The following is a 14,987-nucleotide window of genomic DNA, read 5'->3' as shown; positions in this document are numbered from 1 at the left end:
ATTTAAACCCCACAACAACAACCCTGTGAGGTAGGCTAGGGCCACATGGTCACACCCAGTGAGCTTCCTGCCTGAGTAGGGGGATTCCAGCCCTGCTTTCCCAAGTCTTATTCCGGCGCTCTAACCATTACGCTACACTACCTTTCCCGATTTTTTCCTCCTAGAAGCTTGGAGATGTACAGAAGCTCCGGGTAGGGTGTTCTTTTGTCAGACGGACAATGGGGTGGTTCTGTGCCAAGTTCCTGTGCACCTGCCTCATACATCATCCCCACAATTTAGGTGCGACCTCGTTCCTGGCGCCCCGGAATTGTGGCAGAGTTCCCAGAACGCCACAGGGGCCGAGAGTATGGGAGCACACCCTTGGCTTGTGGGCAGCGGGTGAATTTTGCTTTTAAAGTGGTGGTGGGGGGTGCAAAGCAGAAGAGGTGGAACCCGTCTGGGGGGTCTGACCCGGTGGTTTTGGACCAGGGTTTCCACCTGCCCTCCAGGGAACAACCTGAGCGCACACACCTGCCTACACCAGCCGCCGCTTTCCTGCATTGCAAAGGGGTTGGACTAGATGACTCTTGGCGGATCCCTTCCATAGCTGCCAACTTTTCCCTTTTTTAAAGGGAAGTTCCCTTATTCCGAATAGGATTCCTCGCAAGAAAAGGGAAAAGTTGGCAGCTCTGGTCCCTTCCCAGCTCTGCAGTTCTGCAACACACTTCCACCCTGGCCGGATCCATAAAATTATAACCGTGGCACTGAGGCAGGGGTGGGGCCCCACAGAGTGCAGCCTCCCTCCCTTCCCCCAAGGAAGGCGGCGGTGGGGGGGGGGCGGGGACAGGGACGCATGCCTATACGCGAGGTGCGTGTGGGTCTCCGTGTACTGGGAACACGCTGTACACCATTGCGTAATCTTTGGCTCTGCTCGGGAAAACGTAGTAATTGAGCCTGCCTCTATCCTGGCCCCCCCCCCCAGTCTGGGCGGGGTGTAAACAAAAGCACATGGCTGGCCAGCTGACTGTGGCTGGCTGAGGAACCCTTGGCTGCTGCGTGTGGCATGAGGAAGCTTGTGGACTGGAGGGAGGCGGAGGAGGAAGGAAGGAGCACGTTCCCCACTTGAGAAAAAGCCCATATCATGGTTGAATTCTGCAGGAAAGCGGGGGGGGGGGGGATTAAGTGCCTGAGGACGTAGTTGTTTGAATAATAATAATAATAATAATAATAATAATAATAATGGTAATAATTTATTATTTTTACCCGGCCCATCTGGCTGGGTTTCCCCAGCCACTCTGGGTTGCTTCCAACAAAAGATTAAAAAATACTTTTTTAAAAAGTTTTTTTATTCAAAATTAAAACAAGACATATTATCCAAAAGCATATCATCCTTGTTCCCCCCCCCCACAACCCGCCCCCCCCGACTTCCCTCAGTTCCAGTCTTTGGTTTCTCTGAGACTGCTGTTTTCTGCATGTTACAAAGTTGTAACTAAAAATAATAGTAAAAAATATGTTAAAACACCAGTCATTCAAAAGTTCTCTAAACAGGGCTGCCTCCATCTACAAGGTCTTAAGGGCAGCCTTGCTCAAAGATTTAATTCTCCCAGCTTACAGGGTACTTGATTATTCACTTTCCTCCGTTTTATTTATTTATTTATTTATTTATTTATTTATTTATTTATACCTACCTACCTTGCTTTTCGCCCTGACAGGGACTTAAGGCGGCTTACGAATAAAATAAGAGGAGCTAAAAACATAGAGATAGAATAAAAATCATTTTAAAAACCCAGTTAGACTAATGCAATTAAAGCTCTGTGTTTAATATATAAATACTGTAATATGCACATATAAAATATATGGAAGTGGCATTGCAAGGGTTGGACTAGATGGCCCTTGGGGTCCCTTTCCAATTCTATGAAAATATAATGGCAAGAGATAATAATAATAATAATAATAATAATAATAATAATAATAATATTCTGCCCATCTGACGGGGTTGGGCAGCTCCCAACAAAACATTAAAAACATGCTGAAACATCAACCCTTAATAACTGAACAGGGCTGCCTTCAGATGTCTTCTAAAAGCCGCCCGAAAAACAGCACAGCGCCAGCCCTTTCACTCAAACCAGTCCATTCCCAAAGGCCTCTTGGAATGAAAGAGTTTTCACCTGCCGGCGGAAGCCGGTCTAACTTCTCTTGGAAGGTGCCTGGGGCGGCCACCACCGAGAAGGCCGTATCCTGCATCCCCACCAAGGGGACCTGAGAAGGTGCGGGGGCTGAGAGAAGGGCCTCCCGCAAAGATCTCCAAACCCGGGCAAGGTTCCTATGTGGGAATAGGGTCTTTCAGGCAGCTTTGACCTAAGCGGTGTAGCACTTTGTAGGAGCTTGGAAAGTTACCCTAAATCCTTCAGGAGAGCAATTTTTTATTTGAGAGAATGCATAGTTATTTTAACTGTGCAATGCTTTCTTTTTGTTGTTGTCGTTGTCGTTTTGTTGTTGTTGTATCTTTGGCCACACGGATTAATTAATTAATTAGTAATAAAGTATTGGTGCAACACTGCAGGGTGGGCGGGCTGGATGGAGGTAGGCAAATTTAACGGAGGTGCCACTTAGAAGCAGTTTTGACGTGCGCTGGGGAAAGTTGTCCTACCGGCTACCAGTGCCAGGATTGCATGCAACTCGAGTCCAGCGTGAACCCTGTGATTCCTGTATGGCAGGGGGTTGGACTAGATGGCCGTTGGGTGTCCCCTTCCAACCCCCCCTCCCCTCAGTTCTGTGATTCTATGAATCGCCATCTGCGGTGGAGAAGTGTCTTCTTCCCCTTCTTCTGATTCCTCTCTGAGATTCTCTTTATTTATTGATCGTGTTTCTATCCCACCTTTTTCTACAAGGAGCTCAAGATGGTAAAACATGGGTTTCGTCCCCCCAAAACAACCCTGTGAGGTAGGTTAGACTGGGAGGCAGGGACAGTGGCCCACGGTCGCCCAGTGACTCGGCTTAATTTATTTATTCTATGTTTCATAAAGCTTATACACGGATTGACATTTTTTAAAACATAACAAAAAACCCTCAAACCAGTTTTAAAAAGGTAAAACAGTAAAATCAAGAAAAGCAAACAACCACACATTGAAGTGTATGAAAGACAAAATGCTGAAACAAATTATTCATGGCCGAGTGGGATTTGAACCCTGGTCTCTACCAGGTCAAGAGTCCAGCGCTCTGACCACTATGCGGCACTACCTCTCTTTAGGTGTGCAAGGAAAACTTGTGAGCAAGGTCCCTTGCGCATTCACCTGCACAAATCGCCTTCTTACAGGTGCTGAATGTGTGAACGCTTGCATGTGTTTGTGGCCGCTGGATGTTCCTGTGCTTGCGTCCTCTGAAACAAAGTTCCCTATCGTGTTAGGAACCGTCTTGCATGTGACAACCCTTTAGATATATGATAGCCACCTTCGGATCCCTGTAGGGGAGGAGACTGAGAGAAGATAGGCATCTGAAGAGCTGTCACATGGAATTTGGATCACGCTTGTTTCCTGCTGCTCAGGAGGGCGGGACCTGAACCGAGGGATTAAAATGTCCAGAAAGGAGATTCTGATGGAACATTAGTAAAAACTGTAAGAGCCGTTCAAGAGTGGGACAGACTACCTTGGAAGCGTGGAGGTTTTTAAGCAGAGGTTGGAGGGCTGTCTGCTGTGGATGCTTTAGCTGTGATTTTAGCATTGCAGGGGGCTGGACTAGATGCCCCTCAGAGGTCCCTTCCAGCTGTAGAATTCCACATGTGTATATCACAAAGCAGGGACACGGGTGGCACTGTGGGTTAAACCACAGAGCCTAGGGCTTGCCGATCAGAAGGTCGGCGGTTCAAATCCCCGTGACGGGGTGAGCTCCCATTGCTTGGTCCCTGCTCCTGCCAACCTAGCAGTTTGAAAGCACGTCAAAGTGCAAGTAGATAAATAGGTACCACTCTGGCGGGAAGGTAAACGGCGTTTCCGTGCGCTGCTCTGGCTCGCCAGAAGCGGCTTAGTCCTGCTGGCCACATGACCTGGAAGCTGTACACCGGCTCCCTTGGCCAGTAAAGCGAGATGAGCGCGGCAACCCCAGAGTCGGCCATGACTGGACCTAATGGTCAGGGGTCCCTTTACCTTTATAACACGAAGACAATTGTGACTTCAAGGAAGAATGGGAACTTTTTACAAATTACTTAAAATGACAACAAAATGATCTGGACTCCTTGGCAGGTTTTGAATAAACACCCACAAATTTATTAGTTGAACGCATGATAGATAAGGCAAGGATATGTACAATTTTATAGTAAGCAGAGAACAATACTGTATGTGCAAAGAAACCAGAGAGGGGAGCTGAGGAAAGTCCGGGGTGGGGGGGGGGGAGAGGGAGTGGTGGGGGGGGAGAGGGAGGGATGGGGGGGAAGGGGGGGAAATAATGTAATTGATAATTTGGACTGATAATTTGTTAGGTTGAAATTGTTTAATGAAAATATTTTAAACAGAAAAAGAAAATTTAAAACGTGCCCATGACCCCCCCCAAGACCCAGAGGAACCCTTCATTTCACATTGCTAGCCATTCTCCTGCTTAGATTGAAACTTGGGCCCGGATCCTGCTTTCAGGTACCCCATTAGGGGCATCCGGTGAGCCACCGTGAGAGCAGGACGCCGGATTAGGTAGGCTGCTGGCCTGATCATCAGCCGGGCTGTTCTTAAGGAGCTTCCAGGTCCAGAGGCAGTCTACCTGGACCTGTCACTTCTTGAGGTTGTTTGGCCACTGCGAGACCAGGACGCTGGGCAGGATGGGCCCTGACCCAGCAGCCAGGCTCTTCCCCACGTTCTCAGCTGCGTGCTCCCTACGCAAGCAAGACGCTTGTTTCCTCTTTCCTTCCAGGCGAGGCTGTGTGGCCAAGCCCCAGAAAGCATCCGCCCAGCTAGGTGTGAGGTTCTGGAGCAGCAGCAGCAGCAGCCGCCTCCTCGTTATGTAATAGCTAGCCCTCCCTGTTTCAGTGCAGGAGGAGCAGGCCACAGCAGCTGCTTCTAATCTGCAGCCTGCTCCCGCTTTTGGTTTTCTGCGCCTGGCCCTTCCTTCCGCATGTCCTCGAGCACATGGCAAGGCAAGAGGCGGAGGAGGAGGCAGACACATTGCGGGCCGTGTGCCCCGCCGCCCCCTCCCTCCCTCCCTCGCTGGCGCTGGCAAGGTGGAACTTTGCACAGACGCACATTCCCATGCATAGAGTGCTCCTGCCAAAACCAGGTTGCTGTGCTCATCCTGCAAAGGGAGTCGAGGCAGCAGCCAAATGCCTCGTGGGTCTCCTCAAGAGTCACCGTGTTGTGGCGTTGGAAGGGAGCATGAGGTTCATCTCGTGGAACCCCTGCAAGTCAGGAATATTTTGCCCAACCCACAGCCCTGAGAATGCGGCAGCTAGACTGGTGATTGGGATCGGCCGCCAAGACCACATAACACCGGTCTTGAAAGACCTACACTGGCTCCCAGGACGTTTCCGTGCACAATTCAAAGTGTTGGTGCTGACTTTGAAAGCCCTAAACGGCCTCGGCCCACGATACCTGAAGGAGCGTCTCCACCCCCATTGTTCAGCCCAGACGCTGAGGTCCAGCTCCAAGGGCCTTCTGGCGGCTCCCTTGCTACGAGAAGCCAAGTTACAGGGAACCAGGCAGAGGGCCTTCTCGGTGGTGGCACCCGCCCTGTGGAACGCCCTCCCACCAGATGTCAACGAGAAAAACAACTACAGTGGTACCTCAGGTTAAGTACTTAATTCGTTCCGGAGGTCCGTACTTAACCTGAAACTGTTCTTAACCTGAAACACCACTTTAGCTAATGGGGCCTCCTGCTGTTGCCGTGCCGCTGGAGCACGATTTCTGTTCTCATCCCGAAGCAAACTTCTTAACCTGAAGCACTATTTCTGGGTTAGTGGAGTCTGTAACCTGAAGCGTATGTAACCTGAAGTACCACTGTACCAGACTTTTCGAAGACATCTGAAGGCAGCCCTGTTTAGGGAAGCTTTTAATGTTTGATGCATTACTGTATTTTAATATTGTGTTGAAAGCCGCCCAGAGTGGCTGGGGAAGCCCAGCCAGATGGGCGGGGTATAAATAAATTATTATTATTATTATTATTATTATTATTATTATTATTATTATTAGGAGTCTCATGCTCTACCAATTAAGCGAGCCATGATTATTTACTTGCCATTTGCATGGTTCTCCTCCCCCTTGCCCTTTAAACCATCACAAATGCGACAACCCTGTGAGGTAGGTCCGGCCGAGAGCAAGTGACAATCTCGGTGAGCGTATGGCCGAGTTGGGGATCTGAACCCTGGTCTCTACTCCCGCCATTCTAGCCACTATGCCATACTGCTTCCATTTAGCCCTGGAGGTTACCGGGCACCACCTCCCTGCCTCTTAGGCCAGCCTACCTCGCAGGACTGTTGTGAGTAAAGTAAAGACTGTGGTGTTTACAGGATGGAGAACAAAGTTCAATGCATTGTGCTCCTTGGAGGAAAGAATAATGAGTAAATGCTAAGCCTGTTTGTCCAGTGTAGTCCTGATGCTTATCTGAATTCTCCCCCCTCCCAGTTTCAGCCTGTTCTGGCCTGTCTGCAGGTAAGGGGAACAATGAACTCCCCCACCCCCCTTTTGCCTCCTGCCACACTTTCTTGGCAGCAGCAGAAGCCGCTATTGATTTCTCTCTGACCTCTTTCTCCCAAAACAGCAGAGAAGGAAGTGAAGAAGCCTGTTTCTGGAAGGCCTTCCGTGACAGCTTGCTCCTCCGTACAAAATGAAACTTGTCAGTAGGGGGGATATCGTGGGGAGCGAAAGGCATCCAGCACGGTCACATCCCCCATCGTGCAAATCTTCTGTGTGCAAAGGGGTTGGGCTGGATGACCCCAGGGTTCCCTCCTGACGACACCGTTCTGTGATTCGAGGAGTGTTTGGTCCTGGAAGCACATGCATGCTCCCAGCTTTAAGTGCCAAGCACTCCCACAGGAGGCAGCCGTGGCTACCAGTCTTGTTGTTGTTTAGTCATTTAGTCGTGTCCGCCTCTTCGTGACCCCCTGGACCAGAGCACGCCAGGCACTCCTGTCTTCCACTGCCTCCCGCAGTTTGGTCAAACTCATGCTGGTAGCTTCGAGAACACTGTCCAACCATCTCGTCCTCTGTCGTCCCCTTCTCCTTGTGCCCTCCATCTTTCCCAACATTAGGGTCTTTTCCAGGGAGTCTTCTCTTCTCATGAGGTGGCCAAAGTCTTGGAGCCTCAGCTTCAGGATCTGTCCTTCCAGTGAGCACTCAGGGCTGATTTCCTTCAGAATGGAGAGGTTTGATCTTCTTGCAGTCCATGGGACTCTCCAGAGTCTCCTCCAGCACCAGAATTCAAAAGCATCCATTCTTCGGCGATCAGTCTTCTTTATGGTCCAGCTCTCACTTCCAGACATCACTACTGGGAAAACCATAGCTTTTACTATACAGACCTTTGTTGGCAAGGTGATGTCTCTGCTTTTTTAAGATGCTGTCTAGGTTTGTCTAGGCTACCAGTCTAGATGACTTTAAAAGAGGATTGGACAAATTCATGGAGGAGGAGAGGGCTATCGATGGCTATTAGCTAGGATGGCTCTGCTCTGCCGTCATGGTCAGAGGCAGCAATGCTTCTTAAGACCATTTGCTGGAAACCACAGGAAGGGAGAGTTATTTTTGTGCTCAGATCCTGCCTGCTGGCTTCCCATAATGGGCATCTGATTGGCCACTGTGAGAACAGGATGCTGGACTAGATGGGCCCCCTTTGGCCTGATCCAGCATCCAAGCTCTTCTTAAGTTTTCCAACCTACAGTGGTACCTCTGCATGCGAACTGGATCCGTTCCGGAGCCCCATTCGCATCCTGAGTAGAGCGTAACCCGTGTCTGTGTGTGCGTGAGTCACGATCTGCCGCTACTGCGCATGCGCGTGACGTCATTTTGAGCGTCTGTGGATGCGCAAGCGGCGAAACCCAGAAGTAACGCACTCCGTTACTTCTGGGTCGCCTAGGAGCATAACCTGAAAACGCTCAACCTGAAGCACATTTATCCTGAGGTATGGCTGTAGTTTCTTCTTTAATGAATAAGGCTGGTGGTTTCCCCACGGTTAGTGAATCTGCAGATCCCTAAAGCATGGGTAGGCAAACTAAGGCCCAGGGGCCGGATCTGTCCCAGTCGCCTTCTAAATCCATCCCACGGACAGTCCAGGAATCAGCGTGTTTTTACATGAGTAGAATGTGTCCTTTTATTTAAAATGCACCTCTGGGTTATTTGTGGGGCCTGCCTGGTGTTTTTACATGAGTAGAATGTGTCCTTTTATTTAAAATGCACTTCTGGGTTATTTGTGGGGCATAGGAATTCGTTCATCCCCCCCACCCCAAATATAGTCCGGCCCCCTACAAGGTCTGAGGGACAGTGGACTGGCCCCCTGCTGAAAAGGTTTGCTGACCCCTGCCTTAAAGACTCCCTCGAGAGGTTGTGGCCTCTACTTGGAGGTTTCTAAGCAGAGGTTGGGGGGTCATCTGTTAGGGATGCATGGCAGGGCTTGGACTGGATGACCCTCGGGGTCCCTTCTACGATTCTAAGTTCTCCTGTTCCACTAACACCCTGCTTTTGTCTCTCTGCCCCTCAGGAACCCAGCAGAGTCTCAGCCATGCCTTCGGACAAGACCTCTCCTCTTGTGCGCCCTTCTAAGCTTGGGAAGGAGAAAACCACCCTTTCTGGGTCCCTGAAGGCAGGCAGCCCCGACTCGGAGGGCCACACAGTGCAGTCCAAACCCACAATGACGAGAGGTTCTGGCAGGAGGCCTCGCCCCCCTGCGAGCGAAGGGGAGAAGGACTCTGGATTTTCAGGTACAGACCCTCCCAGTGGCTGCCCCCTTGCCGTCAGGCTGAGAGCTGGACCGTGGGGCTTCAGTCTGAGCAAAAAAGGAGGTCCCTTTCCCCACTTGCTGCTTTAGCTCTGGGATTTGAGAGGCCTCCTTGTCTAGCTCCTTGCAGCCCGGAGGCAGACAGACTGGCCACTCAAGCATGGCAGCACCTTCCTTGGCTGACATTTTTTATTTATTTTATTTATAATTTTTTTACACCGCTTGAGAATGAAAATACAGGGTTGTAAAGACTGCAGAGAGAATAATTGGGTGCACTCTTCCCACCTTAGATCAAATCTATACTGTCAGGTGCCATAAGAAAGCTGCAGAGATAGCGCAGGATAGTACGCACCCCGGAAATGATCTCTTTCAGCTTCTGCCTTCTGGAAGAAGGCATAGGGTTACAAAGATCAGGACTAGCCTCCTGAGAAACAGTTTCTACGCAAATGCAATTCTGGTTCTAAACGCGGCATAAGGAGTCTCTATAGTATATTGTATTTTTAAATGGGGTTTCGGAGTTTTTAGGGGTTTTTGAAGGTTTTATGTAGATTTGCAATTTCATTGTTCTGTATGGGACAATGACAATAAAGATATTGTATATCGTACAAACAAACCTTAAAGCGGTTTACAAGAAAAGATAAAGCAGTACACTTGTCACCAAGAAAAAGAAGCGGCAACAACAATTTAAAACTTGTCAAAAAGTTAAAATAACGGTAAAAACAGATTGGAACTCTCATCTGGGTAGGCTTGCCCAAGTGAGAAGGTTTTTAGCAGGTGCCGAAAAGTGCACTGTGAAGGCATCTACCTGATTTCATGAAGCAGGGAGTTCCAAAGCTGCCTGAGCTCTCAGCCTGAGCACGTGCGGAAAGGGGGCGGCCAGAGACAGGCCCCGGAATGAATGTCACCCTGGAAATATGGTTTGGTTTTGCGATGGCCTGCTTCTAAGGAGAGGAAGCTAGATAATTTGAGAGGGGATTGTTAGTTCATGTTAATATTAGCTAATATTTACTTGAGAAGGGGACGAAGGATTTCCCTGTCATCCTGCAACACCGACCTGAGAAAGTGCCGCTGTCGAGAAAAAGAGCAAGCAACTTCAGAGATTGATTTGCTGCAATTATGGGTGCTATTCATGGGTCTCCTGTGTTGCACCCTTTCCAAAGCTTTTGTTGTCTGACCAATGTTTTGCATAAACCACACCAGTGCAGCTACAACTGGTTGAAGTTGGTTTTTTTAAATACACGTCTTGTGGGTCAGCTAGGTTATTGAGCAAGTTCACCCTGCAGATCACAGGTTTCCTTTCGCAGCTTGGTGCTTAGCTAAGAAGAGCAGTTCTTTCCAGTCTCAGAGGTTGGTGTAATGATATTCGTAAGGATAACCTCTGCTCACAAGAGAGTTTCATACTTAAGACGCTCCTAGATTGGCAGTAAGTCAGAGCAATCCCATCTGGGTAAATGGCAATGAGGATGTGAACTGTCAAAGGCTTATATGTGGCATTCCGGTCTGTCGACTCCCTTTTCAATAGTACCTCGGGTTAAGTACTTAATTTGTTCCGGAGGTCCGTTCTTAACCTGAAACTGTTCTTAACCTGAAGCACCACTTTAGCTAATGGGGCCTCCTGCTGCTGCCGCGCCGCCGGAGCACGATTTCTGGTCTCATCCTGAAGCAAAGTTCTTAACCTGAAGCACTATTTCTGGGTTAGCGGAGTCTGTAACCTGAAGCGCATGTAACCTGAAGCGTATGTAACCTGAGGTACCACTGTATAATGTAGCACTGGATTTTATTTTATTTATTTCTTACATTTACATCGCATCTTCCTCACCGAGGAGCCCAAGGTGGTGCACATGGTTCCCCATTCAGTCCCCACAACAACAACCCTGCGAGGTGGGTTAGGCTAAGAGGCAGTGATTGGCCCAAGGCTTCATGGCTGAGTGGGGATTCGAACCCTGGTCTCTCAGGTCATAGTCCGGCACTCTATCCACTGCACCACACTGGTTCTCAGATACGTTTCTGCCTGGTTTAGATCGGAGTAGAGGCACCCGTCTAATCTCTGGAAAAGCCATCCTCCGTTCTCCCTCCTTGGGGGTTAACGCAGGTGCTTCTCAGCAGGCAGGGGTCAGGGGCTCCTGGGTGAGGGAATGAGGAAGGGCTGCTGGCTGCTGCTGAGGGTTTAATGACTGTCCTGCTTTTCCCTTCCTGACTGCCTTAACCCCTCTCCCCCATCCCTCTTTGGCAGACGAGAGCTCGGAGCACCTGAGCGGCGTGGAGCAGACGGACGCAGAGGACCAGCCTGCCTACCCACTGCGCCAGGGGGGCGCGTTGCAGCGGGCGGCGCAGAAAGGGCACGGGGGGCTTGCGGGCGGCGCCTTCCCCGGCCTCACCCCCGTTTACATAGTCAAAAACGTTATCCTCAAACAGGTAGCCCCTTTTCGCTCCCAGGCGCGACCCACTCATCGCCGTGGTTCGCTTTGCAAAGTACAGGAGGGAAGGTCCCTGCCCCGAGGGGTGTGCAAGTCACGGGAGCCCCCAGTGGATTATGGGGAGGGACGGAGTTTCATCCATTCGGTGGCCTTTTTTTCTGACTTTTCATTCTCTGCTCTTCCTCCTCGCAGCCCCACGCAGCGTCCCCCGCCACCCAGCTCTTAGCCTGGAACGGCCAGCACCCTCTCAGCAGCACCCAGGGCTCTCCCACCCATGTTCTCTTGATCCAGCCGCCGTCAGGACCCTTGAAGCCGTTGCTTCCCCGCCAGAAGTCTCCTACCAAGGAGGCCGCCTACCTCCCCATCCTCAGTACCTACCCCAAAATCGCTCCTCACCCGGGCTGTGACCCGCAGGCCAAGGGCATGGGAGGGTCCACCCCGGCAGGAGGCGCCAGCAAGAACAAACGCTTCTGCCTGGAGGAGGCCTGGGTGTCGTCTTCCGAAGCTACCACCTCGAAAGGCAGCAGGGAGAAGCAGCGCAAGGAAGCGCCCGCCGCTTCCCCCGGCCAGCTCCTCGGCCCAGAGGTGCTTTCCCAGAACACGGTGTCCTCCTCCACGGGACTGGACTCGGCTGAGGGCAGGATGATCTCCAGAGCCTCCAAAAAGCTGGGCTGCAGCAGCTCAGGCAAGCAGCGCCGCTTCCACAACACGGTGGAGGTCCTGCGGAAGTCAGGCCTGCTGGGCATCACGTTGAGGACCAAGGAGCTGATCCGGCAGAACAACAGCACCCAGTGGGAGCTGGCCGAGCTGCGAGAGCACGCCCAGCTCCTGTGCGAGGCTGTCCAGAGCAATGACTTCCGCGCCTGGGCCCGCCTCCAGGAGGCCATGGACCGCTCTGCCAGCTACTGGGCCAAAAAGGGGGCCAGATCCTCTTACGCACACGCGTGGCAGCAGAGGCCGGCGGCCGAGCCCACAGGCCCCACCACAGAGACCGCCGGGGAGCCCCTGCCCAGCTCGCCCATGAGCCTGTCGCCCACGCCGGACACTTCAGAGCACGTGGCGCTGCCTTAGCTCCTCTGCCATCATGCCCTGGGCTTGAAGGGTGTTGCTCCGGAAGAAAACCTCTTCACAAGAATTTGTGTCTTGGCAACCAAGCCCTCAGCAACCCCAGCCTCTTGCCATTGGTGAGGCTGAGAAGGCCAGTGTGGAAGGCCGGATTAGGCCCCTCCTGACTGGACTGCTGACCTTTCAGTGGGTTTGTTGGCTGTTGAAGCCTGCTGTGTGCTTGTGGAGGGTTCCTGAGATAATCTTTGGGCTCCGATAAAATAATCTCAGCATGGGGAATTGGGTTGGGCTGGGCTCTGCTGGCCTAGTTTAGGATTGAAATAGCAGAGGAATTGTGTTCCCAGAGGCCGACAGGGCGAGGCCTTGGGCAGCCGGCACAGAAAGGTGCAGCTGCTTTTGTATCGATTCATCCCATTTGCTCTCAGCTGGGATTTCGGAGCAGCAAATGTTTTAATATTTGAAACAGCCAGCCCTGAGAGGAAGATGGAGAGAGCAATGTGGCCAAGGCCCGTCTAAGGAAGTGTTGTATTTTAACTCATGCCTCTCTGGTAAGGAGCGCTCTCTCCTGCCCACTAAGTTGCTCCTTTGCTACAAAAGGAGTCTGTTTCCGTCTTGACAGAATAGCCTCCGATCACCCATTTTCTGGTTTTGGGGGAAGCGATTCAATGATGCTCAGACTGAAGGGTCTAGCGAGTGACATTCTGCCCCGTTAGGAGTTCTGCCTCACTAAAAGCTTGTTTTGCTCCGCTGCCGACAGAAGATGGTCCAATAATAATAAAGAAATGATGATGGTGATGATGATAATCTGGTGTGTTATTAACTGTAAAAGGTCACCTTTCCATTGCTATTTGTGGTGAGAAAGAGTTTGCCCCTTTGGGGGCTTTCCTCTAGGTCAGGACCCTTGGAAGCCTGGCAGTCTCTCTAGTGAAATGGGACGGCAGGAGGGTAAGACGCTGGATTTCTTCCCTCTCCCTTTGCCAGTGGATGTTGCAAAGAAAACAAATGGGGGCTAGCTTTCCATTTCTGTCTTCACCTTCATTTGTTTGACGCCTAATGTGATTGAAATCGAATGCAAATAGTGTGTTGTGGATTTCTTCAGCCACTACACCAGTCAGCTTCATTTTGGTCCGAGGAAAAACATGACTGCGTTATCAGTGCTGGATGCCTGATTTAGCAAGAAGATACCGGATCCAGTTTGCATTTAAAGGCGAACCTACACAATTCACAATTTCCAAAACAACATGTGGAAACTATGATTTTACGGCATCATAAAACCTTTTAAATATTTGCAGTGAGGAAAGAGCTTCATTCGGAGTAGTCACCTCTCTAGACATAAAGTAACTCTCACAAAGAACAAACCTTACAAATGTTTGGTGTACAGTGGAACCTCGTGTTACGGACGGGATCTGTTCTGGAGGCCCGTCCGTAACATGGAACTGACGCAAGCCGAAGTGCTGCGTCTGTGCATGCGCATGGTGCAATTCAGTGCTTCTGCACATGCGCAAGCAGCAAAACCTGGAAGTAACCCGTTCCGGTACTTCCGGGTTGCCATGGGACGCAACACGAAAACACGTAACCTGAAGCGGATGCAACATGAGGTATGACTGTAGTGTGACAAGAGCTTTCGTCACAGTAGCTCCCTGATTAAGCATCAAAGAACTCATAGGGAAACATCTTAGAAGGGGTTGGAGTGGGAAAAGATCTTCGGTCACACCAAGAGCTCCTACAATAAGCAAACCCAAAATTATGCTCAGTGTTAGAACTTGCTTCTGTATCTTTGATTTTAATTTTGCTCACCTCACTCTCTTTACTCATAGGCTTTTGCTAGTCCTGAGGCTTTTTGAGTCCAGTTTGCCTCCAGGCCGCCAAATGTAATGCAGGTGGAGAAAAGGATTATTATTATTCATTTCATTTCTGTACCGCTTTATATTTTGAAGGAAAATCTCAAAGCAGTTTACAGCATATTAAATCAATAAAACAATCCAGACAAACATTTCTGAAGAAAGTCAAATATAAAGCTCTGTCCCAGCTCCTGCCTACCTAGCAGTTTGAAAGCACACCAGTGCAAGTAGATAAATAGGTACCACTGCGGTGGGAAGGTAAACGGCGTTTGCGTGCGCTTTGGTTTCCGTCAGAGTCCCATTGTGCCAGAAGTGGTTTAGTCCTGCTGGCCACATGACCTGGAAAGCTGTCTGTGGACAAACCCCGGCTCCCTCGACCAGAAAGTGAAATGAGCGCCACAACCCCAGATTCTCCTTTGAATGGACTTAACCGTCAATGCAGTGGTAGAGGAAGAGGTGTGGGTGGGTGCAGTCTGCCCCGGGTGTCATCACTGAGGGGTGTGTGTGACAAAATGAGTTACATTTTTAAAAAATTGGGCTCGCGAGAGTTTTTAGGGGTGACGTGGCGGTTTAGGCACCTGCAGGTTCTGTGCTGCCTGAAATGGCAGTGTGGAGCTTGTGTCTGTCTACTGCCTCTCCCTCAGCTGCTGTACAACTGAGGGAGAGGCGATGATGGACTATATGGAACTTGCCGAACTGATGGAGAATCCGAGACCAGAGAGAAGAGATGGCGGAAGAAGACTGGAAGAAGTTTAAGGAATATTTGAAAAAAATATGTTCATAT

General features: G+C 50.4%; 1 protein-coding gene across 1 annotated transcript; it reads left to right on the top strand.

The window, feature by feature from the left end:
* Positions 1–4,614: 4,614 nt before the first annotated feature.
* Positions 4,615–13,157, top strand: CIPC (CLOCK interacting pacemaker). Its single transcript, XM_083627436.1, has 4 exons — positions 4,615–5,414; positions 8,644–8,863; positions 11,114–11,295; positions 11,490–13,157. Exons 1-4 carry the CDS (start codon positions 5,091–5,093, stop codon positions 12,366–12,368), a joined length of 1,605 nt encoding a protein of 534 aa, XP_083483562.1. The 5' UTR covers positions 4,615–5,090; the 3' UTR covers positions 12,369–13,157.
* The last annotated feature ends 1,830 nt before the right edge of the window (positions 13,158–14,987 follow it).

This window comes from Podarcis filfolensis (assembly GCF_964270895.1).
Source record: "Podarcis filfolensis genome assembly, chromosome: 8".
NCBI classification, from domain to species: Eukaryota; Metazoa; Chordata; class Lepidosauria; order Squamata; family Lacertidae; genus Podarcis; species Podarcis filfolensis.
This window is presented reverse-complemented; position numbering and strand designations above follow the sequence as displayed.

Bases quoted from the DNA above. Each gene is read 5' to 3' on its own strand.
- CIPC (XM_083627436.1), top strand. From the start codon at position 5,091: ATGGCAAGGCAAGAGGCGGAGGAGGAGGCAGACACATTGCGGGCCGTG. The intron at 8,864-11,113 runs GTACAGACCCTC...CCTCTTTGGCAG, and splicing joins GAAGGACTCTGGATTTTCAG to ACGAGAGCTCGGAGCACCTG. The intron at 11,296-11,489 runs GTAGCCCCTTTT...TCCTCCTCGCAG, and splicing joins AAAACGTTATCCTCAAACAG to CCCCACGCAGCGTCCCCCGC.